The 27223-nt window shown below is 45.4% G+C and overlaps 1 protein-coding gene across 1 annotated transcript; it reads right to left on the minus strand.

The window, feature by feature from the left end:
- Nucleotides 1-1414: 1414 nt before the first annotated feature.
- CUNH13orf42 (chromosome unknown C13orf42 homolog) lies at nt 1415-25410 on the minus strand. The gene is given in 4 exon segments (XM_035003806.1): nt 1415-1589; nt 2589-2829; nt 4366-4513; nt 24816-25410. Coding segments are annotated over 4 exon segments (981 nt in total). The 5' UTR covers nt 25233-25410.
- Nucleotides 25411-27223: the final 1813 nt, after the last annotated feature.

Here is a 27223-nt window from a genome sequence, read left to right on the forward strand (position 1 = left end):
GGGTTCACATAGATAAAAAGTTCTTTATTAAAAAACTCAGCAATAAGAATATCATTACGTGAGCCTGGAAGGAGAGCTCTGTTCTGTTCTCAGACTCGCCTTAGCCTGGAGCATTCTGGGCTTAATTTGGATTATTGGTTTGTCCTCGTCTGTCTCCCTCCCTTATCCCCAAGAGCACGCTTGCATTCATGAGCATGCACCAACGGATGACTTCTTTCTTTATAAGAGAATACCAGAAGAAATAGTAAGAATGAACAAAATGCAATGTATTCTCCGAACCAGTGGCTCTCAAACTCGAGCAGGCAGAAATGCAAAAAGTATGCGAGAAATGCAATTTAAAAGGTAATTCTGGGGGTGCCTGGGTGGCTCAGTCGTGAAGCGTCTGCCTTCGGCTCAGGTCATGATTCCAGGGTCCTGGGATCGAGTCCCGCATTGGGCTCCCTGCTCCTTGGGAGCCTGCTTCTCCCTCTCCCACTCCCCCTGCTTGTGCTCCCCTCTCTCGCTGTGCCTTTCTCTGTCAAATAAATAAAATCTTTAAAAAAAAAAAAGGTAATTCTGATTCAGATAGTTACTAAACTCACAAATCCTTCTAGTCCAAAAGAACATAAGGATGCTGATTTTCTTTTTATTTGGGGGAGGGGAGAGGCACAGCCTGCCATAAACTGGTTGCAGGGGTGTCTGTACAGTAATTTGAAGAAAAGCACCGCTCATCTCCCGCTGTCCCCAGCCGACCACCTGTGGGAAGTGAAGCTGGGTTTGGGGGCTGGGAGAGATAGTGAGGTCCCAAGGCAGAGCCCTGACACACTCCTTCCCAATGCCAGGGCATTGGCCCCATCTCCAGCGTCATCCAGCAGAGGTTTCTAGAACAGCGTGAGAGTGCTAGTGCAGAAGGAGCTGCTTCCTGAACTGCATTCTGCACAAAGGAAGGCAACCTCTGTTTGTAACCAGAGTGTTTCTGAGCCCCATAGAGACAACTGCCTTTCTGACAACTTTGGCCCAGAGATCCAAGTGGGGGGGTGGGGGTCCTCATTTCCTGTGCTGAGCACAATGTTAGCAGCCACTTGGACAGATGCACAGAGAACTGAAACAGGCCCCAGGGGAGGCCAGGTTAGTGAGCCCAGACACTCCCACTCAAGGCCTTCCATTCCTTCTGCTGGAAGACCAGCCAGGCCGTACCTACCTGCTAACCTGCTGTGCCAGGCGAGCCAGGCTCCAGAGTCTCCTCAGGCAGGTGCTCTGGGAGGCCGCAGGTGTGTTTGGCACTAACTGGGCACCGGGGGCAGCGCTGATGGGCTCATGGGCTTGACTGGGTTCCAATTTCCATTTTTAACCCTTCCAAACACCATGTGCTGCGCTGAAAGCCGCCACGTTCTCAGGGACCCAGGCTGAGTCAGGCTGACTGGCCCGGAGGGAGTCAAGGCACTGTTCACTCCCAGAGTTTCTCTCGAAGCAGCCACTGCCCTTTGGGGTTCTCGGTCTCATGGAAGTCCTCCCCCGGAGACGCCAGGGGGTCCAGCACAAAGAGCTCTGCATCCCATTCCATGTCTTCTCCTGAGAAGTTGAAGAGGATCTGTCTGGGGCTCCCCAGGCTGGAAGGGAGGAATGAGGCAGAGGGTTTAAGTGCGGCTTGGCTGACTGCACAGAGAAGGGATGCTCTGATTCACTCTTCCCGTGGAGACCCTCAGATGCTCCCCGATGCTGGGCCTTGCAGAGGCCAAAGCAGTGTCATCATGGGGGCTGGCCCCTGGGCTGGCCTTGAGCGGGAAGGATGGACTATGAGGGCTGGAGCCTGGTTTCAGTGTGTCCAGTAGGTAGTCCATTATTATGGGAGGAAAAATGCTATTTAGAAAAGCTCCAAACCCATCAGAGTTGAATGGCTCTTGTACAAAGAAAAACAAGTGGCTGAGCCCAGATACACCCTTCTTTTGTGAAAGGGGAGGTCCCTACAGCATGACCTGGGTTGCCCAGAGCAAGAGAGTACTTACTGCCCTGAATAAGTAGGCCATAGGAACTTGGGGGCTAATGATGGTAACTCGTCTTGGCAGAGTTGGAGCTGGAGGGAGAAAGGCCAAAAAATGGTAGCAAGGTGGCCAGGAGGGGCCCAGCCGACAAGAAGTTCTCCATCTAAGTCAGGCCAATGCCTTTCCAAGGCAGGGGCAGCTGCTTAGTTTGGTGTTGGTTCCCTCTTGGTGCTATGCCCTCCTCAACCCAAACGCTCATTAAAAATTCCTAGCACACAGGTTGTCAGTGGCAAGGTGAGGGGGGGTGGGGAAGCAATGAAGGAGGGGGGCACAAAGCACGTGGGCTACAAAGGCCAGAAGGAAGGGCAGGGCAGATCCAGAGCCAAAGTGACAGTGAGGAGTGGTGACAGCGGTGAACCAGGCTGGAGTATAAGCATAGACTTATACTCCACTTATACTTTTTTTTCCAAAAGAAAAAACATTTTTAACAAAGATCTCCCTCCCCCCAAAATACATAAAAATAATTTTTGGTATATAGGATGGGGACTCGAGGCACCTTAAGAACCACCCCAGGTGTCTGGAGGACACAAAAACATCTTGGTTGTACGACTTGGTCCAAGCACTTACTCTTTTTTGCAGGCTTTGGGCTTAAATTTCAAGGTGCTGAATGCCCCTTCCACAGCCTTGGGCAAGTAAATGGGGTGCCTCTCGAGTCTCCTCTGAGTGCCAATGGTCCTGCACTCCATGGTCCTTCGAGACTGGCCATGTGTCCCGTGCACAGCACGCGCAGCGATGTCCTCCGAGTGCCGGCGTGGCACCCGCAGGATCCAGTTGGAGTGCAAGCTGTGCTCCCGGGAGCTGGTGGCCACTGGAAGAGAGAAGCAGGAGTCCCAGGAAGGGAGGACTCGGCGTCAGGGAGGAGCAGGAGAGGTGGTGTGGTGACTCAGGCTGAGAACCACAACAAATGCATAGATACCACAGCGGGTTCTTAGAAAGGATGGGAAAGGCAAGCAGGGGGCACGATCTGATCTGACCCTGCAGTTATGGTTAGGGACACAGCAGAATATTGATGTGTTCATTAAAAATAAGGACACAGATCTATGTGTACTGACTGGCAAAGATACCCATGGTGTACTGCATATTGTGAAGCGAAAAGAGCAGATGACAAAATAGCAAAGAGATCCTATTTTTCTCATCCTCGGTGGATTTTGCTGTTCTTTTGCCCATGTCCTGGGTCCCTCAGGCCCGACTGTCGAGAAGAGGGCTGGCCTCTGTTAGGGACCGAGGGGCTGCAGTCAGGGAGGAGGGCGAGCAGATGCCCCTCCAGGAAACAGTGAGCCTGGGGCGTGGGAGTATCCTTCTGTCAAATTCCACCAAACCCAATGAGAACCTAAATTTCACAGATACAGGTGTTTTGAGGCCAGACCAGCTACAAACCACAAGGATGTACTCTTCAACCTTTTGAGCATTAAGTAAAACACTCAAGAATTATTTAGTATTGGTACCAAAAGCTGATCCCTCAGTAACAAGGGCCAGTAATCCCTGAATAAAATCATCATCAGTGATGCCAAGAAGGACAAGTCAAAGATGAAAGAAACTGATAGTCAAGTAATGGAATTTAAAAGTGGGCTGAATTCAGGAAGTGGTCAAATTGCTTGCTTTCCACCAGGAGAGAGCCAGTGACACAGGCTGGCGGAGAAAAGCATCAGCCCAGCCCTCAGCTCGCTCGCTCTCCAGGGACCCAGGCTGGCCTAGGCAGGCCCCCTGCTCCTCTCCTGCCTTGTGCATCATCCTCAGAGCACTGATCATGAGGGCCTCAAAGGGCCCTGTGGGCAGAGGGGGGACAAAGTAGATGAAGGGTCGCTCAGGTCCAGCAGAGAGTGCCAAACTAGCTCAGGGAGCGTCAGAAGCCAGATTTTTAAATTCGGTCTCTGCTCCTTTTTCTTCTTTAAAAAAAAAAAAATGTGGTAAAATACACATAACATAAAATTTACCATCTGAGTCATCTTTTAGTGCACAGTTAAGGAGTGCAGAATATGTCCCCACTGGTGAGTGACAGGTCTCCAGGACTTCATCTTGAAAGACTGAAACTCTGTCTTCACAGCCATATAGCACCAGCCCCCCCTCTAATCCCTTTCTTTAGTGCTTTGCCTCAGCTTTGGCCAGTGGACCACAGGAAGGAGTTTTTGTCCAGATATGGCCGTGAATGTTGTCGGGTGGTGGCTGCAGGGACACCCAAAGCCAAGGGCCCCCGAGGAGAAGAGCAAGCCCTGGGTGGGGCTCCGGAGTGTGGATGTGAGTTTCCCTTTACTCTGAGGTGGGGTTCCTGATAACTCATCAGACAGCCCACTCCAGAGACCGCCACCCACCCAGCCCCTGCCCCCTGGGGGGGGGGAGCACTCACCATCAAAGTCCACGTCCTCATTTGGAGGCTCTGCCTCAGCAGCCTGGGGCCGCTTCTCTGTATCCAGTTCCGCAATGATGGAATCAAAGAAGGCCATGGCCTCGGCCACATCTGCGCTGAACTGGGAGCATTTCTTTGGGGTTGCTTTCTGCTAGAGGTGAAGGGCAGGAGAGAGAGTTGCCTGAGCCAGCCTCAGAGCACCCACACACAAGCAAGCCACCACCGCCAAAAAGAATGCAGCACTGCTGAAACTAAATGCATGTGAAGTTATGAATTTGCAGAGTTTAAAAAGTAAATTTAAATAAGTGGGGAAGGAGGGTGGATGCTCCAGACCCACAATTGCTGTAGGTCAATGGATTTCTAATTGTCTCAAGGAGAGACAAATAAATAATAAGATCTATGTTCTTATTCAAGAGACTGTTTTGACCTTTAGGTAAAATACTTAGTCTTCCTTTGGACTTTTTCCCTGCTGGTAAACACCCAATTAGGTGATCCTGCAGCTCCGTTGATAGGCAATGAGGGGCTCACAGCAGGAAAGAAAGGACAAGATAGACTAGAAATGCTCTGAAAGAGCTGTCAGGACCTAAAGTGGCCAAACTTGAGCTCAAGTCATGGTATAAATTGAAGAGAAATTAGTATGATTGAAAAGTATAAGGCATAATAAAATATGGAGTTAAAAAAAAAAAAAAAGTCTACTGAGTGCCTAACCAGGTTCCAGGCTCTGTCCTGATCTATTCTTCTTCATGATCTCATTCCTCACCACCATCTTCACAACCTCCCACCAGTGGTCTCGGGGGGCTGAAGGGGAAGTTCAAGCACCGTGGTGGACCTCCATGGAGAACTCACAATGAAAGGCACAGAATCAATGTGTGTTGAAGAAGGCACAAAGAAATGGAAAAGCATTCCATGCTCATGGATTGGAAGAAAAAATATTGTGATAATGTCTATGCTACCTAGAGCAATCTACACATTTAATGCAATCCCTATCAAAATACCATCAACTTTTTTCGAAGAAATGGAACAAATAATCCTAAAATTTGTATGGAACCAGAAAAGACACCAAATAGCCAGAGGAATGTTGAAAAAGAAAAGCAAAGCTGGTGGCATCACAATTCTGGACTTCAAGCTCTATTACGAAGCTGTAATCATCAAGACAGTATGGTACTGGCACAAAAACAGACACATAGATCAATGGAACAGAATAGAGAGCCCAGAAATGGACCCTCAACTCTATGGTCAACTAACCTTCAACAAAGCAGGAAAGAATGTCCAATGAAAAAAGGACAATCTCTTCAACAAAAGGTGTTGGGAAAATTGGACAGCCACATGCAGAAGAATGATACTGGACCATTTTCTTACGCCACATGCAAAAAGTAGACTCAAAATGGATGAAAGACCTAAATGTGCGACAGGAATCCATCAAAATCCTTGAGGAGAACACAGGCAGCAACCTCTTCGACCTCAGCCGCAGCAACTTCTTCCTAGAAACATTGCCAAAGACAAGGGAAGCAAGGGCAAAAATGAACCATTGGGACTTCATCAAGATAAAAAGCTTTTGCACAGCAAAAGAAATAGTCAACAAAACCAAAAGACAACCGACAGAATGGGAGAAGATATTTGCAAATGACATATCAGATAAAGGGCGAGTATCCAAAATCTGTAAAGAACTTATTAAACTCAACACCCAAAGAACAAATAATCCAATCAAGAAATGGGCAGAAGACATGAACAGACATTTCTTCAAAGAAGACATCCAAATGGCCAACAGACATATGAAAAAGTGCTCAACATCACTCAGCATCAGGGAAATACAAATCAAAACCTCAATGAGATACTACCTCACACCAGCCAGAATGGCTAAAATTAACAAGTCAGGAAACGACATATGTTGGCGGGGATGTGGAGAAAGGGGAACCCTCCTACACTGTTGGTGGGAATGCAAGCTGGTGCAGCCACTCTGGAAAACGGTATGGAGGTTCCTCAAAAAGTTGAAAATAGAGCTACCCTACGACCCAGCAATTGCACTATTGGGTATTTACCCCAAAGATACAAATGTAGTCATCCGAAGGGGCACCTGCACCCCAATGTTTATAGCAGCAATGTCCACAATAGCCAAACTATGGAAAGAGCCTAGATGTCCATCAACAGATGAATGGATAAAGAAGATGTGGGCGCCTGGGTGGCTCAGTTGGTTGAGTGACTGCCTTCGGCTCAGGTCATGATCCTGGAGTCTCAGGATCAAGTCCCGCATCGGGCTTCCTGCTCAGCAGGGAGTCTGCTTCTCCTTCTGACCCTCCCCCCTCTCATGTGCTCTCTCTTTCTCATTCTCTCTCTCAAATAAATCAATAAAATCTTAAAAAAAAAAAAAGATGTGGTATATATATACAATGAAATATTATGCAGCCATCAAAAAAATGAAATCTTGCCATTTGCAACAATGTGGATGGAACTAGAGGGGATTATGCTAAGTGAAATAAGTCAATCAGAAAAAGGCAATTGTCATATGATCTTACTGATATGTGGAATTTGAGAAACAAGGCAGAGGATCATAGGGGAAGGGAGGGAAAAATGAAACAAGACAAAACCAGAGAGGGAGACAAACCATAAGAGACTTTTAATCTCAGGAAACAAACTGAGGTTTGCTGGAGTGGAGGGGGTGGGAGGGATGGGGTGGCTGGGTGATGGACATTGGGGAGGGTATGTGCTACGGTGAGCACTGTGAATTGTGTAAGACTGATGAATCACAGACCTGTACCCCTGAAACAAATAATATGTTATATGTTAATAAAAAGGAAAAAAAGAATCAATGTGTGAACCCAAAAAAAGCTGTCTGAGGAATTTAGTAAATAAGAGAACTCAGGGAGGAAAAGAAGTGACAATATGCGTTAACTTGGGCTCTTCTGACCCTGTGTAGAATTATTTTATTTTATGTGAGCATTTTTATTTTATTTTTGTTTTAATTGTGTATGGTTGACACACCATATTACATTAGTTTCAGGTGTACAATGTAGTGATTTGACAAGTTTATACATTATGCTGCATTCACCCCAGTATACCTTCCAGCTGTCCCATTACATCGCTATTTCTGTATCATTGACTGTATTCCTTACGCTGTGCTTTTTATTCCCATGACTTATTCATTCCATAATTGGAAGCCTGTATCTCCCACTCTCCTTCACCCATTTTGTCCATCTCCCCATTTCTCCCCTCTAGCAACCATCAGTTTGTTCTCCACATTTATAGGTCTATTTCTGCTTTCTGTTTATTCATTTGTTTTTGTTTCTTTTTTAGATTCCACTTAGGAGTGGAATCATACGGTATTTGTCTTTCTCAGTTGGACTTATTCCACTTAGCATAATACCTTCTAAGTCCATCATGTTGTATCAAATGATACAATCTAGTCTTTTTTATGGCTGTGTAATATTCATGTGTGTGTGTGTGTGTGGTATCTGCGCATGCATGTGCGTGCACATCTTCCTTATCCATTTGTCTATTGATGGATACTTGGATTGCTTCCATAATTTGGTTATTGTCAATAATGCTGCAATAAACATCAGGGTGCATATATCTTTCCAAATTAGTGTTTTGTGTTCATCGGGTAAATACCCAGTTTTGGAATTATTGGGTCATATAGTACCTCTATTTTTAATTTTTTGAGGAACCTCCATACTGTTTTCCACAGTGGCTGCATTAATTTGCATTCCCACCAACAATGCACAAGAGTTTCTTTTTCTTTACATCATGGCCAACACTTGCTGTTTCTTGTCTTTTTGATTCTAGCCATTCTGACAGGTGTGAGGTGATATCTCATTGTGGTTTTGATTTGCATTTCCCTAATGATGAGTGATGTTGAGCATCTTTTCATGTGTCTGTTGGCCATCAGTATATCTTCTTTGGATTGATTGGGTTTTTTGGTACTGAGTTGTATAAGTTCTTTAGACATTTTGGATATTAACCCTTTATCAGATATATCATTTGCAAATATCTTCTCCCATTCAGTAGGTTGCCTTTTCATTTTGTTGATGGTTTCCTTTGCTGTGCAAAAGCTTTTTATTTTGATGGCGTCCCAATAGTTTATTTTTACTTTTATTTCCTCTGCCTCAGGAGACATATCTAGAAAAATGCTGCTACAGCTGATGTCAAAGAAATTACTGCCTGTGCTTTCTTCTAGGATTTTTATGGTTTCAGATCTCACATTTAGGTCTTAAATCCATTTTGAGTTCATTTTTGTGTGTAGTGTTAAAAAGTGGTCTGGTTTCATTCTTTTGCGTGTGTGCATCCAGTTTTCCCAGCGCCATTTATCGAAGAGACTGTCTCTTCCCCATTGTGTATTCTTGCCTCCTTTGTCTTAGACTAATTGACCTTACAACCATGGGTTTGTTTCTGGAGACTCTATTCTGTTCCACTGACCTGTGAGTCTGTTTTTGTGCCATATGTGGGCATTTTTAAAGGGAGATGGTATTAAAAGTGAATATTAAAGTACAGGCTGGGATGTTGGGAAATAAAATGATGACATCTGTATGTACATACAAGATCTTGGTGAAATGTATGCATTTCATACTACTAGAAGACATTTTTAAATGGAGAGGGTTTTTTTTCCTTTTATATTTGTAAGGCACTTTCTTACAGAAAATTTTTAAGAAGCACAACATAAGCCTGAATCTTTTGTGTTAAAAGTGGAATACTATCCATATGTACTTATCCCTCCCCCTTCAAAGAGCCCACTAAAATGAAGCCAGGAGGGCAGAGAGAAGAAAACCTAAGGACAAAGAGAGAAAGAGAGAGGCCATCAGTAAAAGAGATATTTCCAGAAGCTTCTGGCAGTTGAAAAGCAAATGAAGTGGGGGAGATGTGAAAGAGCAGAGGGACCAGCCTTCTAGAACATTATGGGTTAGGGAGGCAACTAAAAGGGGTAAAATTTGACCCTCGAGAACCCGAAATGCACCAGACTTGGCAACACCGGGTACACCAAGGGTTGGGAGTGGGGAGCAGGACTGCAACGGGATGGATTGGTTGGCAGTCTGTAGGAGCACAGCAGGCCAGGCCACCAGGCATCCTTCCTGCAGGCAGACGATAGGAGGGCCCACCTCTGAAGGCAGGTCACAATTCTTGTCCCTCCTGTGGTTTTTCTTAGTGGCACCTCTGTCTTGAATGTCTCATCTGTCTGATTCCTACTCATCCATCAAGATGGGCTGGGTCAGCTCATTCTCCAGTAGACTACCCCTCTCCTAGACTGTTCTCTCCTCTAGGCTCCATGGTCTTCAGTCCCTAACCTAATTCTCCTCTGACACATCATTTTAGAAATTATTTTTGTGAAGTGAAAGAGAAACATAGAATGGAGAAAGCCACACAATCTGGACTGAACCCCAAAGGAGGGATAAATATTATTTAATAGGGATGCAAGGTCTGTAGGTCTTTGTATCTCAGAACTCATGAAAAAGGTGCCTCTGAGTCTCTGACTCAGCAACTTCCACCAGTGTTTGGTTTAAGGCAAGGGTCTCAGTCTCACATGTGGGCATCACATTCTTTTTCATGGGGTCACCCTACAAAATGATGTAAGCTGCTCATCCCTCAGTGTCTCCAGGAAGTAGACTTTGGCCAGCAGCTCAGAGCAGCCTGAATCTGTTGCTTTCATTTATTAAAGAATTTAGAAAAGAGTCGGCTTTGGTGTCTTAACTACCAAAGGCTTAGAAACCAGTGAGACCACAACCATTAGTCATGTTAACAGGAACCCTTGATGGTGGCTTCTCGTAAATCTCATAAATCCAGAAACTCCTCAAGTATTGTCCTTCGAGGATCACATTTACAAGTTAAAAAATAAATCTTCATCATATGTATTACCACTTTAGCCCCTATACTTTCTGTCCATCAAAACTGGTAGACAAAGACCCTTTCAGCTGCACACTTGTTGGTTATTCCAAATATTCAAATATATTTTTTGTTTCCAAAGCCTCAAGCTTTAGGATTTGAGACTCAGGTCTCCCTCCCATACCTTGTCCTTTCTATGAGGCTGAGAAGTGATTGCCTTCGGGGGCACCCTGACATAGAAGCTCCTCAGCCAGCACTGCTCTTCCAAGTCCTACTTCTGGGGTCTCTGCTGGCCCATCCAATACATTACCATTCCAAAACTTGCTTCTGCTAAAAGAGCTTGTAGATTCTGGTGTGTCTGGAGAATGAGACATTGGTGACATTATCTGTGGCTGACCCACACATACCTGTGTGACCAAGTCTTATCCCAAAGGACAGCTTCCTCCACTTGCCCCAACTGCCTTTGTCAGTTCCCCCCAAACCCTTCATGGAATGAAGTCAGGGCACAAATAAATGCAAATGAACAAACAATTGCTTTCCTTCCTTCCTCACCCCTGCCTTCCTTCCCTGCAAATGAAAGCAGCATCCCTTGAATGAGTCTGAGAGCCTGGCCCGGGGGGGCCAGTGACAGTATACCTCTCCCTCGTCCCTGTCAGGGTGGTTCCATAACAGGGTATCCCAATTCCAGCTGGACATTGGTATCTCCTGAGATGCTCCTAAAGAATGTCTATCTATACCTGGCTCTTTCCCAGACCATTGGTTCAGACAATCTGTGATTCTAATACACGGCAGGGAGAACCACTGCTCTATGGGGGCCCCCGCATGGGAGAGGGAGCCAGTGCACCCACAAATCCCCACCTCAGGGTCTGATTTAGGACAGAAATCTCAAATGCCAGTCTTATTCCCTGGCTTTGCAAGTGCAGACAAGAATGTCTCTATCAAGACAAGGACACAAGGGACAGGACCCCAGGGGACAGAACACAGGTCATTGAAGAAAGAGGACAAAGCCCCGGGATTTCAGTGCCCAGACTCACTGTGTTCTTGTGTACCTCCTGTTCCTCGGCACGCAGAGCGCCAAGCAAAGGACTCCATCTGCCCATGCTCTGCTTCCTGTACCAACAGGGGGTGTAGAGCATCCCCCACAGGGGTGCACCCAACATCTACCTTTCCCTCCCAGTCCCCAAACTTGACCTGGACCCCCTCCTGGGAACGCATTCCCTCAGCCTGCATCTTTGTTTGCTTCCTGGGTTTAGTGTTTGGCATTCACCTCTGCTAAGCTTCGTGGTGGGTAGGCGCCAAGGTTCTTGTTTATCTCTCCATTGTTTCCTTTTGAAAATATAAGCAAACGTGAATTTATATTTGTGTTTACCCACTTTCTTAAAAAACAAAATGTAGCCTACAAGATACAGCTGTAAACATTGCTTTCTTCACTCAGTGTATCCTGATGACTACTCCCAGCAGTAGACAAAGACCCTCCTCAGCCCTGGTAACCCTGCCTGGCTCTCCATTGTGCAGACCCACTGGCAGAACAAACCAGAGTCCCCTATTGTCAGATCTTTGGCTTTTTTGTAATTTTTTGCTATGAAAGCTAGTGCTTAACACATATGTCATTTTGCATTTTGCCAGTAATACCCTAGCTTGGGGTAGGCTTCTAACTGTAAGTACTCCGCTCTCTGTGTATCTGCTTGATGGAGAGAATGGGAAGCATCAAGCCGTCTTGCAAGTCAGTCACACAGGATTTGGTTAACAGAGTTTCTGTTGCACCTTATAAAATATATGTTTACATGTCTCCAAATGAATGCTGTGGTGACTTTTCTGAGTTCCAAGGCTGAGCTACATGTTTGGGTCTTTTCAAGTCCTGGTTTAAACCCAGGCTGATTCTAGCTTGCTGTTTTTTGTTTGTTTGTTTGTTTGTTTGTTTGTTTGTTTGTTTGTTTTGCCTTCCCATAGTTTCTGTGGGCCTTTTCTGCCTCCACTGCCACATTCTCTTGTGTCCCTCCCAATCTTGACTTTTTCTTCTAGCCCGAAATTTTTTAACTACTTCTTTGGGCAGCCTTCCCATTGCACCTGCTCAGGCCCCAGTTCCACAGGGCTCGTGGTGCTTTGCTGTCGACCCCATAGCAGCCCTGGGGAGAAGGCACATGGGCTGAAAGCATCCGTATTGCATTGCCTACTCCATTCCAATGTGCCTTTCACATGTAACCTTCTGTGGCCTTGGTTATCATTTTCCAAGCCTCATTGTCCCATCCCCCTCACACCAGGCCTGGGTCTCCAATTTACCTTTCTCTTTGTATTTTCCCCAAATGAACTCAACTGTAATTCTTTGGCAACACTTTGGCAACTAACACTCACAGTTAAGACTCTTATGATATATGCTCACCACCAGTCCCTGCCTATATGAGACAGGTTGTGGGATATACACAACTCCCAACACTCTGATTGGAATTCTATCTGTTTCTCTGCCAAGGAACCTCAACACACCAGTGATGCTGAGGATTGCAGCTTGAGACAATGGGCTGTGTCAGGGCAGACTACCATTCCACCTATGAATGCTGAGTACCTATTTCAATGTCTGGCATGGAGTGGTAATTATTCATTGATGAATGAATATATGCTATATACAGCTATTACCTAATGTTTATTTTCTCCAGTCAGCTTGCATGTTGCTAATATATCCTTTTGGATTTAACTTGGCAAATGTTAAGAACTCTGTACTCCTATTTTTATGGAGTACTGATAACACTCTGTTGAGCAAATAATACCTGGAAATATGAATGTCCATATATTGTGATGAAATTTCCAGGATCAGATGTGGAACTAGTTGAGATTAGAGAGACCATTTTCCCTTGGATCACTCAGCTGCGTGAAATTAAATGCAAAACAGCTCAAATTTATCCACAAGCAATTTAATATCACCAAAAAAAAAATAATAATAAATAAATAAAGAGCTTTTGAGGACAAACCCTAAAAGCTCTAACACATCTTCTTTGCCTTCTGCCATCCTTGGAATGGATATTTAAGACCAAGTTCAAAGTGATATTTACCTTATCCCTTTTATATTACAACACCTAAGAAAGTGTGTACCCATAACTGAGTGGGAGTTTGTGAAGAAAAAATGGGACTTTATGAAACAAGAACTGAAGCTATGAGAAACAAGCAATTTGAAAAAAGATATAGTCATTAGAATTTAATTACATACATACATATACCCACATACAAAATTTCAACAAAATTTAAGCTAAATGGTACACTTGCCTGAACTGAAGAAAAAAATCAGTGAAGTAGATAAGAGAGCTGAGAAAATCAGTCCAAAGAGATAAAAAGAAGGAAGAAGGGGCGCCTGGGTGGATCAGTCGTTAGGCGTCTGCCTTCGGCTCAGGTCATGATCCCAGGGTCCTGGGATCAAGCCCCGCATCGGGCTCCCTGCTTGGCGGGAAGACTGCTTATCTCTCTCCCACTCCCCCTGCTTGTGTTCCCTCTCTCACTGTGTCTCTCTGTCTGTTAAATAAATAAAATCTTTAAAAAAAAAGGAAGAAGTTTGTCACAAACTCTAGTATAACTCGACTTTGGCATGACCTATCATAACTAAACATTATAATCATTTTGGAAGCGTAGCCACACATCTTCTCTCTTTGATCGTAGATATTATAGATTCACAGGTTGATAGACTTAGTCTTTGTCCTCTCTGCTTTTTAACCTTAAGGCCACTATTTCTTTTGCCCACACCTGGTAGTTCCTCACCTTATACGTCATCTAAATGATCATTCCACTTTAACAAAACACCGAGTGGAAAAAATTTGCTCACATTTATCAAACAGTTAGAAGCCTGATTAAATTCAGTTGAATTCATATCCTTGAAGAATAGGATAAAACCCACACATGCAGTAAGTGAAACATTACAATCCGGAGAGAGAAGGGATGAATTTGTCAATATATGGTGGGAAACTTTGCTACTTGGGGAAAATTCAAGTTGGATTCTCACTTCCCACTTCCTGTCAAAATACATTGCTGATAAATAAAAGATGGGTTTTTAAAAATGGAACTATCAAAAAAGGGGAAAAATGGCAAATACACAGCTGACCTTGAGACATAGAAGGCTTTCTAAGCAGGAAAACAATGGAAGAAATATCAAAGACAAAAATGGATATCTTTGACTACATAAAAATCAATAGTATTTATACACCAGAAAATGTCAAATAAAATTAAAACACACATAATAACTTGGAGAAAATATCTTAGCACATGTGGCAGACAGTATGCTCATATTCTTAATATGAGTCCATGGAAATAACAAATCTTTAATAGAGCCAGAAGAAAAATGTAGAAGACATGAATGGGCAATCGATTAAACAAGAAGTGCACATTGGTTTGGTAAGTTAAAGGGGTCATTCTTTGCTCAAGCAATAATCAAAGAAAAGTACATATAATAATGCAATTTATTACATCAGTGAGCTTTCTAAATTAATGCAATACTAGGTGCTAATAAAATGCAATATGAAGTGCTTTCTAACTCACTGTTGATGAAAGTGTAAATTATAAAATGTTTCTGGAAAGCAATATGTAGAAGAATCTTTAAAAATGAATGATCTTTAAACTTTGCCCCATTAGTCACACTTATAGGAATCACTAAAACATGCCTTATAGAATAGTATGTATTTATTTGTAATTCTTCACAATTACTTAAAGAATGTGAGTTGTTACATTTTTGCCATTAAAACTTTAGTTTTCAAAGACTAGTTAATGAGGGGTGGGAAAAAATCCACAAAATATTATATTAACTGAAAAGAGATTATAAAAAAGTATATGGTATAAACCAAATTTAGTAAATTCATACATACACATACATTAGGGTTGTCAAAACTAGCAAATAAAAGTATAGGACAGCAGTTAAGTTTCAATTTCACATAAACAATGAATAACTTTTTAGTATAAATATATACCAGACATTGCATGGACATAATTATACTAAAGAAAAAAACCATCACTTATCTTAAATTCAAATTTAAATGCATCCTTTGTTTTAGCTGACAACCCTAATACACATATATGCAAATATTCAGGAAATAAATGATTGAAAGAGAATATACCTAAATATTTTATAGTGATTATCTCTAAATGGTAGGATTCTAAGTTATTTTTATTTTATTTCTTATACTTCTCTGTGTTTTATAAATTTATCTAATATAATATAATTTTATTATCCAAAATTTTTTTTAAGTTTACCCAAAATGTCCTTTTGATGGTGAACTCTGATCCATTACACATTGGATATTTTAATTATTAGGATATGATTCTATATGAATATACTCAAACTATATTCCACTCCACTAAAAATAAAAGATAACTTTCCACTCAGTGAAAACAACAGATCTACTACTCTTCTAGATCTTCCACCAAACTTTGTAAGTTTTCTTCTTAAACCTTCTTAACGGCACCTGGGTGGCTCAGTCAGTTAAGCGTCTGCCTTTGGCTCAGGTCCTGATCCCAGGGTCCTGGGGTGGAGTCCCCAGATCGGGCTCCCTGCTGAGTGGGGAGCCTGCTTCTCCCTCTCCCTCTGCTCCTCCCTCCCCACCCCCCACTTGTGCTCCCTCTCTCCCTCTCTCTCGTAAAAATAAATAAATAAAATCTTTTTCAAAAAATGAACTTTGGGACTTCATCAAGATAAAAAGCTTCTGCACAGCAAAGGAAACAGTCAACAAAACAGAGGCAACCCACAGAATGGGAGAAGACTTTTGCAAATGACACTACAGACAAAGGGCTGATATCCAAGATCTATAAAAAACTTCTCAAACTCAACACCCAAAAAACAAATAATCAAGTCAAAAAATGGGCAGAAGACATGAACAGACACTTCTCCAAAGACATACAAATGGCTAACAGATACACGAAAAAATGTTCAACATCATTAGCCATCAGGAAAATTCAAATCAAAACCACATTGAGATACCACCTTACACCAGTCAGAATGGCAAAAATTGACAAGGCAGGAAACAACAAATGTTGGAGAGGTTGTGGAGAAAGGGGAACCCTCTTACACTGTTGGTGGGAATGCAAGTTGGTACAGCCACTTTGGAAAACAGTGTGGAGGTTCCTCAAAAAATTAAAAATAGAGCTCCCTATGACCCAGCAATTGCACTACTGGGTATTTACCCCCAAAACACAGATGTAGTGAAAAGAAGGGCCATATGCACCCCAATGTTCATAGCAGCAATGTCCACAATAGCCAAACTGTGGAAAGATCCAAGATGCCCTTCAACAGACAAATGGATAAAGAAGATGTGGTCCATATATACAATGGAATATTACTCAGCCATCAGAAAGGATGAATACCCAACTTTTGCATCAACGTGGATGGGACTGGAGGAGATTATGCTAAGTGAAATAAGTCAAGCAGAGAAAGTCAATTATCATATGGTTTCACTTATTTGTGGGACATAAGGAATAGCATGGAGGACATTAGGAGAAGGAAGAGAAAAATGAAAGGGGGGAAATCAGAGGGGGAGACGAACCATGAGAGACTATGGACTCTGAGAAACAAACTGAGGTGTTAGAGGGGAGGGAGGTGGGGGGATTGGTTAGCCTGGTGATGGGTATTAAGGAGAGCACGATGATGGGTATTAAGGAGGGCCCTGGGTGCTATACGCAAACAATGAACCATGGAACACTACATCAAAAACTGATGATGTAATGTATGCTGACTAACATAACATAATAAAAAAAAAAAAAAAAGAAAGAAAAGAAACCTTCTTAAATTACAGTTGGAGTTTCTCAGGTTATTGGTTTATTGAAAGTCTGCTATGTGGCTGGAGCCATGCAAGAGGTTGGAGATAGAAAGATAAATAAGACACAGTGCCCCCACTCAAAGAGCTCGTGGCCAGTAGCAGCACTAACAAATGAACAGACAATTACAGTGCTGGGTGCTAAGTGCTAGATGGGGGTCAGACACAAGGAGGGGAAGAAATCCACTGTCTTAGATTGTGAATGTGAGAAGTGCCTTCCTAGGGAAATGCTTTCTCTGCTGTTAAAAGACAAGAAGTTAGCCAGGTGAATGGGGTGTGGTAAAGAGGAAAAGAGGGGACAAAGTATTATTTCTAGGCTGAGCAAACAGCATGTGCCTGGAAGATAGATTGGGGAATGTAATTACCCATCTTGTGGTCTGACTGAGAGGGGCTGCAGGAATTATATACTTTGTTATCAATCATCATTATACAGTTTGTCATCTTGTGGAGAGCTGTGCCAAGCAAAATAGAATGTTCTTTGCAGCTCATATTGAATCAGTACCACCTTTCAGCTCTGCAAACCAGATATAGGCCAAGTGATAGAGACTCTCCCAGTAACTGATGCTCCAGAAAACCTGCATTTTAATATCACTGTGTTTGCACAAAGTCTCCCCAGCAGATCTGAAAAATAATTCCCAGAGATGTAAAAAGAGATCTAGAATCTGCCTTCTATCCCATATGAAATTATATATGCATATTATACATGGATGATTTGGGATCTTTTTAGATGAATTGGATTCAGATCCTCCTGCCATAGAGGAGAAAGAATTCTTCTACTTGCTATTGACATGGTCCTATCTGATGAACCAGGATTGGATGGCCTTAATAGAAAATTGATTCTGAAAACAAACTATTGCCAGAATAAAACTACTTTAAATAAAAATCAATCACTTTTGGCAAACATTCTTCAGAATCCCATTGGTTCTTTTTAAACCATTATAGCAGGCGAATTTCTTTAGCTGGGGTGGAGTAGGGCGGGGTGCAAGGATGGGGTGCATTTTGCAGCTAGTTCATCCAAGCAGACATATCAGGAATCCAAACTGCTCAGAATTAGATGACCCATAAGAGAATTAATATGTTTTCTTCTGTCTGCGGTGGGTGACCAGGATCCCTAGCTTCAGAAAATGTCCAGCTCAAACCATCTGAGCAGTGTTCCATTGGGGCACTGCAACCAACCTACGCTAACAAGCACTCTGGTCAGCGTGAGCCTTATCGCAAACTCTTCCTCTTCACCAACCATCAAAACCCAAGCTGTTCAGCTGTACAGAAGGAAGGAAGTTTGGACACATGCAACCCATTAACATGGATGAGCCTGGGAAACATGCTGAGTGACAGAAACCAGTCACAGAAGGACAAATTGTATATGATTCATCTATCTGAGGTTCCTAGAGTAGGCAAATTCATAGAGACAGAAAGCATAATAGAGGTTACCAGGAGCTGGGGTAGCAGGAAAATGGGGCGTTACTGTTTCCTGGATAGAGACTTTCTGTTTGGGGTGATGAGAAAGTTCTGGAAAGGAGAGTAGTGGGCTACACACCATTGTGAATGTGCTTCATGCCAGTGAGTTGTACACTTAAAAATGGTTAAAGTGGTAAATTTTTTAAAGTGTATCTTACTTAAAAAGACTTTTATATTTTAAGAAATAATCAGACCTTTTATAAAAAACATTCTCCTGATTCCTAAATGAAGTATTTTAGAGACTCCCTGACCTCTTAATGGATTCCTTTTCTAGTGTACTACTAATACATTTCATAAAGTGTTCTAAAAATATATTAACTAAGGCTTAATAGTCTTTTGGATGCAGTACTATGGGCTTATATAAACGATTGCTTGGAAAAATTCATGGAAGACTAGTGGGAAGAACTCTGGTTATTGTCTGACAATTAACAATTTGAAAGGTGTCCAGTGTTACACATTTTCCTCTAAAAGAAATTTATATAAAATCATCCAAAGAGAAACATTTAATTTCTTAAGAATTTATTAACTGTGATACACTTCATTACCCATAAGCTGGGGACACTTAAAAAGCACTCACTGAACATGCTAAGAAGTGCCATGTTGAAAATGGTAAATATTATGTTTATTTTACCACCAAAAAAAAAAAAAGCTGAAATGGGTGATGAAATGTTCTAGAATTAGACAGTGGTGATACGTTGCACAACTCTGAAGATACTAACCACTCAGTAATACACTTCAAAGGATAAGTTTCGTGGTATGTAAATTAAAGCTATTATTTAAAAAAAAAAAAAAGCCAAGCTGAGAGAAGCAGTCTTTATGAGGAGTAGAAAGATGGAAGTCAAATATCCTAGAGCCCCTCCCAGCAGCTGGAAGAAATTACCTAAAGAACTAGGTGAGGGGGGGAAACACAGACTGAGGTCAGCCATGTCCCAGACAAGACCCCAAAACAGATTGCAGAGGGAGAATTCGCTTTCCAAGGTGCTGAGGTGAGGGGGTCAAATAGCAAGAAACACAACAGGATAGTTTTTTACTTTTCACAGACATTTTTCTCTCATAGGGTGCACCACATCTTCGGAGGCTTTTGACAAAGATCGGCGGGAGGGTGTGTGGTCCATCCATGCCTCTGGCATCTGAATTCTCTGCTGGGTCCAGAAGGGATGGACAGAAGTTACGTGCCCAGGTGCCATTGCCTGGACCCTCAGGAAGATGCAGGTCAGGCTCGTCGCAGCAGGGGCTCTGAGAAGTCACCACCAGAAACGTGTGTACTGGTTTACTGCCTTGCTTTGCCACAAGCGTGACCACCCATGAGGACAGGGACTTTGACTCGATTACCAGTATTTAGAACAGCCCCTGACACACACCCTGTTCCTGACAACAACAATATGTGTTGAGGAAGGGAGGCAGGGAGGGAGGAATGGAGGGAGGGAGGATGGACAGACATATCTATTGATGAGTTGTTACTTAAATATTGTTGAGGGCATTACTAGCCACATCACACATGGTTTCTGCATCAGGTCCCATGTGAGAAATTCTGGAACTTAAAGCTGGGAAAAAATCTCACTTCCACTGACCAAAGGGTATGGTTCTTCCTCTTAGACAGAATTTTAATATAGATCCAGCTCTCTTTTTATGGTAGCTTCTAAGAGGTACAGAGCCGAACCTGACGCTCCTCTGTAGCTGCTGAATCAGCTCTATGATCTGCATAGTCTTGATTTTCTGTTGATGTTTTATTCTCTCCCGATTGTCCAATATCTGCTCCTACTTTATTCTCCTGGTAGGTGGCTCATCTCAGATACTTTGTAGAATGAGTGAGGAAGAATGAAAACGTATTTCTGTTGAAATGGTTTGAAGATACAATCTGCCCCATTGTGACGTTCGCATTGTAGCTGAGCCCACACTGTTTACCCGGCTTTCCTCCTAGTGCAAAAGTAGACAATCCACACTCAGGGCTTCAGTGCTACAGGGACCAAGAGTAAAAGTAGAGTCAGGGGTAGCCATGTGCAGGGAAGGTGTTGAGATGGAGGGAAATTTGACTCATGGATTGTGGAGAGGAGAGAACTTGATGTGCGCCTTCAGGGCATGCTTTAGGTCCAGGTTTCTCCTGCCCAAGGGAGCCCGGCCATGCACCCCCTGTGAGAGAGCTTCGCCCTCGCACCGACTCCATGCGGGGTAGGAAGCGGGTACCTCTCTGATGACTCTCCCTGGCCCGGGGGTGCACAATAAAGCAGCCTGCTCCCTCATCCTGCGGGGCGCACTCCCCCATCTGACAGATATGATACGTTTTCTGATTGAAAGGCATTGTGGCTCCATTGACAAGAGTCTGAGCTCTGGCACAACGCGGACCCAGTTTAAATCCCGGCTCTCTCCTCATCGGGTGCACAGCCTTACATAAATCACTTCCTGTCTCGGAGACCCAGTTTTCTCCTCTGTAGACTGGGGCTGGGACTCAGCATGTTTCTAGGATGATCAGAAGTCAGGACTAACTGCCGGTGGTGCCTGACTGTACCTGGGCCGTGGCAGGGGGGCAGGGGTGAGGTGTGTGGAGGAGACTGGCAATGCGCCTCTTCGCTGGCAGGAACACCCGAGGTGCCCAGGGCAGGGGGTTGTGTGGCTTTGCCCCTGTTGGTTCAGAAACTCTATGTTCCAGTACAGGACCCACTTCAAATATGGCCTCCTCCTGCCACTTGAATTTTGCAGTGTGTTGGAAATTCTAACACTGAAGCATCTAAACAATGAGTCCCAAACTATAGCTCATACCCGATGCTGACACAAAAGTCCTCAGAGGTGGGTTTTTTGTTTTGATATCAAAACGTTGCAAACCGTGTGTTTCATTCATTTTTGTAATGACTTCCTATTTGGAGGGAGGAACAGATTGTCACAGAGCCTGGCCAGGACCTCCTCGGTGCAGGGGCCAGGAGGGGTTTCCCGCATCCACCCCAGGCTCGCCTTCCTTCTGGCCTGTCCTTACTCCCTCCTCCCACCGATCCACATGGGTACTTGTCCCGGCTGTCTTATCTCCAGGGGGCTGGGACACCAAACCATTTGGCACCCTGGTGTATCATGCCTTAGCCACTGTTAACATTTCAGCAGGCCCTACTGGAATGCCTTACCAGGGTGTGAGAAAGTGTCAGTCTGGACCCTGGAGTGGCTTGTGAAATAAATTTAGTGTGTCATGACCAACATGCAAAACAACAACAACAGAAGAACAGTATCGAGTGTTTTGAAAAAATATCAGGGTACCAGATAGAGAATAGGAATAAGTGTATCTCATGAAATTTTTGTTTTGGTTGTATTGAATAAACTAGGTCAATATCTAAAATATATTTCTTTTTTTTTATTTAAATTCAATTAGCTACAGTACATCATTAGTTTCAGATGTAGTGTTCAATAATTCATCAGTTGCGTATAACCTGTATTTCTTACGGAGAGTTTTAAACAGAACAGCCTGAAAGCCATTATCTTTCCAGAAAAGAGAGAGAGCCAGGGGAGCGCAGGTTCTGTGGCCAGGCCAGGGGCTGGTTTTCGTGGGGTCAAACCCCCACGAAAGGCTCTGTGCCTAAGCCCTCCCTGGAATCTTCAGACAGCCGGACTAGGGAGCGCAGGGAGGGAGGGAGCTAGGCTTTATAAAGAGAGAACTGCATTTTTGTTGTTGTTGTTGTTGTTGTTGTTGTTTTCAGGAAAATGCAGTGGTTGTGGAGAGAAGGTCTGCATGGTGCTATGGTGCCCAGAGAACACTGCTCGATCCCTACACGGAGGCCAGCTCTTCCGTGATCTGTGCACAGAAGACCAGACTTTAAAGTTTATAAAGCTTTGGTAAGTGACCAAGAAGTAGTCACGGTTGTGCTCTGGGGATAGAAGAATGACAAAGATGCTGTTTCGGCGAGATCACGTGTACCAGAGTCCCTGCTGTGCACGAGAGGAGACACACAGGCAACGTGCCACGGGAGGATGGGATAAATGCTACAACAGGGGTGTGTTTAGACTAATGGGAGAGAGGAGAAAAGGCTAATTCTGTGCAGGGCTGTGCTCATTTCCTAGGGCTGCCATCACAAAGTCCCACCCCCTGGGCTGCTTGGAGCAACAGAGGCTTACTTTCTCAGTCTGGAGGCCAGAAGTCTGAGGCCAAGATCGTGTCAGGGCCATGTTCTCTTTGAAAACATTAGGGGTGGATGTGTTCCAGGTCCCACCCAGTTTCTGGGGGCGTCCCCAGCTTGTGGCAGCCAACTCCAGACCTCGCCTAGTGTTCCCCGGGAGTGTGTGTGTGTGTGTGTGTGTGTGTGTCCGTCCCATTTTCCCCTTCTTATCGGACACTGGTGTTGTCAGATTAGGGGCCCACCCTAATGCTCGCAATCAACCTAACTCATTTCACCTCTAATCAGCCTAGGTCCAGATAAGGTCACCTTCGGAGGTACTGGGGGTTAGGACTTAAACATATGATTTTGGGGAGACACAATTCAGCACACAACAAGGGGTCAGTGGAACGAATGGTGTTTGCCAAAACCTGAAGATCAGCAGGTGTTTTCTACCAACGCAGGAAAGGGATGACATTCCAGAAGAAAGGTGCTTTCTGGTCCCCTGCCCCTCCCACGCACAGAGCAGGCCGCCACAGGCCACCTGGCCAGCCACGGAGACGGCACCCGCTGTGTCTCAGGCACACCCAGCATCCGACTCTTTCTTTAGGAGCCACGAAGGAGAGAGCTTGTCTGCCGGTGGCTAAGAAGCCTCCCGCACCTTCCATTTCAGAGTTAGTAAGCACTGGAAGACCTACTATGTGCCAGGTCCTATCACAGGCTGGACCTTGCTTTTCCTTCACAAGGTGTATTCTTATTTCCATTTCTATGCTACAGAAATCGAGGCCCAGAGAAGTCAACTCAAGCGGACAAAGGTACACAGCTGGTAAAGACAGAACCAAAGCTCGGGTCTTGGCCTGACTGACTTCAAAGCCATTTTAAAACTTTTTTCCCGGTTACATCATGGTGAGAGGCATCTCCCGAGGAAATGCGCACGTTGTGTCATTCCACAGGGCCAGAGTTGGGCGTTCTGTGCCTAAGCCCTCCCTGGAATCTTCAGACAGCCGGACTAGGGAGCGCAGGGAGGGAGGGAGCTAGGCTTTATAAAGAGAGAACTGCATTTTTGTTGTTGTTGTTGTTGTTTTCAGGAAAATGCAGTGCCTGAAGGGAAGCTAACCAGAGCGGAGAACCCCAGGATATTCAAGTGAGGAGGGAGTCCAGAACCCACTGCAGCCCCTTCTGTCATGGGAGGTGACCCGGGAGGAAGGGTCCTGGCTCACCAATCCACAGCTGGCTGGTCACAGGGTCAGTTCTGGAACCCAAGAGTCGGTACTGGGACACTGACATACTTTCGGAGTTAAAGTGGTTATTTAAACCACTCCCACCTGGGATAAAATGCAGACGGTTGAAACCAGTCGGGGGAAGCCAAGCCCTGGAGATCTGATAGCCGGCCAGTTCAACGGTAATGGGGCCTCCACAGCCCACAGCACACTCCGCGGAAACAGGAGTGGGAGAGCCGGGGCCACTGTCCGGGCATCAGGGAAACGATTAAAACAGCCTCCAACCTCAGGCATTTGAGAAACAAAAAAAAATTTGTTGAGGGGTGAAGGAAGGAGTGCCCGAAGGAATTGGAGGTCCTGTCGGAGCAGGTTCCTGAGCCTCAGCTTGCTCTTCGCGCTCCGGGAGTCTCTCCCAGCCCCCCCAGCTCCCCCCGCGGCATTAATCGAATGCTCAGGGAAAGATAACGTGTACAAACACCGGGATAAGCAGAAACACCGAGATGACTGCCCGTGACTCCTTGCACTAATTTCCTGCTTGCGCTGCCTGGGCTTGAAGCTTCCCGTGCCCAGCAAAGCTGGCAGGCAATCTCCTCGAAGTCACAGGCTCTCCCGAGGCTGCGCCCTTGTCCCCGGGGGGCCTGGGCCCAACCTACAGCTGGAGCACATCCTCCAGTTGTTCGGCTCCCGTGGAGCTAAGCACCTACATATTGGACTGCACCTAGTTCCCAGGAAGATCGCACTCGCCCCTGGGACTTTTAGAAGCCACACAAGCGTCATCTCATCCACCAAGCCGGCGGTCAGTGACAAATACACAGCGCGAACGCAGTGCGGCCTGCCAGCAAAGCCCCAGGCCCCCGCCCGGGCTGCTCAGTGCACACCACCCACCGCTCCTCCCCAGGGCCTCCTCCAGGAAGATGGGCAACAGGGGACTGCCACCCTGCCCCAGGCCGAGGAGAGCGCGGTGGGAGTCTCGAAGGAGGACGGCGCTGTGGCTCGGAAAGCGCAGACAAGTTAAGCTGCGTGTGCGCGGAGAGAGGGGGTGAGCCATGTTCCCACCCGGCCCCTGAGCTCTCGGAGGAATGCTCCTCCACGCTGTACGTCTCCACAGCGCTTACCTTTCTGTCTTTGGAGGTGGACTGGCCAGGGGCCGTCTCCCCTCTCTTGGAGGACTTAGAGGAGGTAGAGGAGAGGCCGTGGGCGCGGCGGGGCTTCAGGCCGTCCAGGCTGCTGAGGTATTTCTTCCGCAAGGCCAACAGCTCCTGCAAGTACTGCAGGCAGTCCTGGGTGCGCGAGTACATCCACGCCCGGTCCCCCTCCTGCTGCAGGTAGGACAGGCTGGTGTCCGTGCTGCTGGGGCTTTTGCATTTCTTCAAGGACTCGCTGAATTTCTCTCCGTGGTCCCCGACCACGTACATGGAGCTGCTGCGGATCAGCCTCACGGTGGGGCTGGCTCTGTCCGAGTAGGGGCTCTCGGCCACGTCCGCCTTCCTCTGCGGCCCGGAGTTGAAGATCGAGTGCAGCCTTCTGAACATAGTGCTCGATTCCTCCGTGGGGGTGCCTGCCAGCTGCCTGCGCTGTGCCACTTGATCTAGCTGCGGGGAAAGGAGCCAGCACGCCGGCCTCCCGCCATCCGCCTCCCACGAGGCCTCGGGTCTCTGGAATCCCCGAGCCGGTGGGCCCGGTCAGGCGGGCAGGCCGGGCAGCTCCCCTGGGGGGGGACATTTACCTCCAATAACCACGATGCCATCAACCACCTGGACATATAAGGTGGGGCACTGTGGGCTTACTCGCAAGAGGCCTGTTCATTTTCCATTTCTGGATGTGGTCTCACTCAGTTTGATTTGATCTTGGTGTGGATTTTTACGTTTCCACCTGGGCCGAGCTGGCTCTGGTCTGGAACGCCTTGCATCCAAAATGAAATCCTACTTGGTGAAAACACCGCGAAGCCAAAACTCATGTGTTGCTTGAGGTAAAATCCAGTCCCCCGCGAGAGGCCAGGGTGGACACAGCCAGGGCTGTTGGCAGGAGGCTCTCAGATCTTCGATAAGCTGGGCGCTGAGCAGGCATGCCAGTATCCTGCAGGTGCCTCGCCCTGCTGTAAGGCGACCTCGCCACGGTTACCGGATAGCAGCCCGCTGTGGAGACAGGAGGATTCAGGTATCGGGACCAAGCTTTCTGCACAAAACCCTTAGCGAGCGGAGGGTGGCCGCAGAGATAGGGCAGACGCATTCTTTAGCTGGAGCACATTTTTCATTTAAATAGACTAGTCATAAGCAGACACTAACTATTTTTCCAAGAGCATCCTTTGAGTACATTAGGATCTCAGGGATGTCCCCTCTAGGATTTTTCTCAGGCTAATAGGACACATGGCTATTGCCTTCATTTCTCTAACACAGCCTATTTCTCTCCCACACTTCACTCAGAGAGCTGCAGCCTATAAATCTCTAGCACAGGCATTTGCTTAAGCTGGGATAGGTGTTAGAGGAAGTCCGTGAGACCCCAGAAACTGTATATGGGGTGTTACTGGCTGTGGTGGGTACTGGCATGGTTTATTTTTGCTGGGTTTCTGTTTTGTTTGTTTTTGTTTTTTGAAAGAGAGAAAGTGTTCGTGGTTTTGTGAGATCTTCAAAGAGTTCTGATACAAAAAAAATATATTTTTTTTAATATTTATATCCTGCTTCAGAACAAGAACTTTGCCCTCTGAAATGTAGCTACCGAAAGGCATTATAAGCACATTTGCATTGAGCACATGCTCTGCGTGTGGCATTCCAGACCCCTCGTTGAGAGGGCCTTGAATATGCAGCAGTTTTCAACACTCTCGCTTAGCAGAATGCTTCAGGGTTGATGAAGTGTTTCCACACACACTAATTTACTGAACCGTCATGGCTTCCTTGGGGCAGAAGCATCCTTTCCATTATCATTATTGGTCCTCAATTCACAGATGAAAAAGGTGAACCTGGAGCAGTTAGGAGACTTACTGAGGTCTAAATCAGTGAGTGAGAACCTTGTCCTCAGACCCAACCGCCCAGCTTCAAGCCTGGCATGCTGGCCCCGCTGCTCCCCTCAATGCCATGGACCCATGACGTCACACACCCTGAGGTCTCTGGTTGTGTGTGGGGGGGGTTCAATATCCTGCCCATTACTCTGGCTTCACACGGGCACAGTATCGAAGCACTCAGGATAGATGAGTGCTCACAGAATTTCTTCCTAGAGGAATCCAGGGACTGTGACCTTCCTCAATGGACTTATGATGAAATAATTCTACATGGATTTAGAAAAAGGTTAGCTAAAAAATGAAGTCTAATCTATATCCTACCCAGAATGTCCCAAGAACCTAACCTGTTGATCACAAAGAGAATGAAAAATATCTTCCTCTGTATTTTTCTCCTCTCTACTCCTCCTTCCTTGCTGGATTCTTCTGAGGGCCAGACTTATGAAGAAAACTGATAGAAAATTCCAGTGACATCACTAGCAGAGCATTTCGTGAATACTAAGGGACAGGACATTGGCAGTAGGCATGGCC

Source organism: Mirounga leonina, unplaced genomic scaffold (assembly GCF_011800145.1).
Source record: "Mirounga leonina isolate KUSES-001 unplaced genomic scaffold, KU_Mleo_1.0 Mir_127, whole genome shotgun sequence".
NCBI lineage: Eukaryota > Metazoa > Chordata > Mammalia > Carnivora > Phocidae > Mirounga > Mirounga leonina.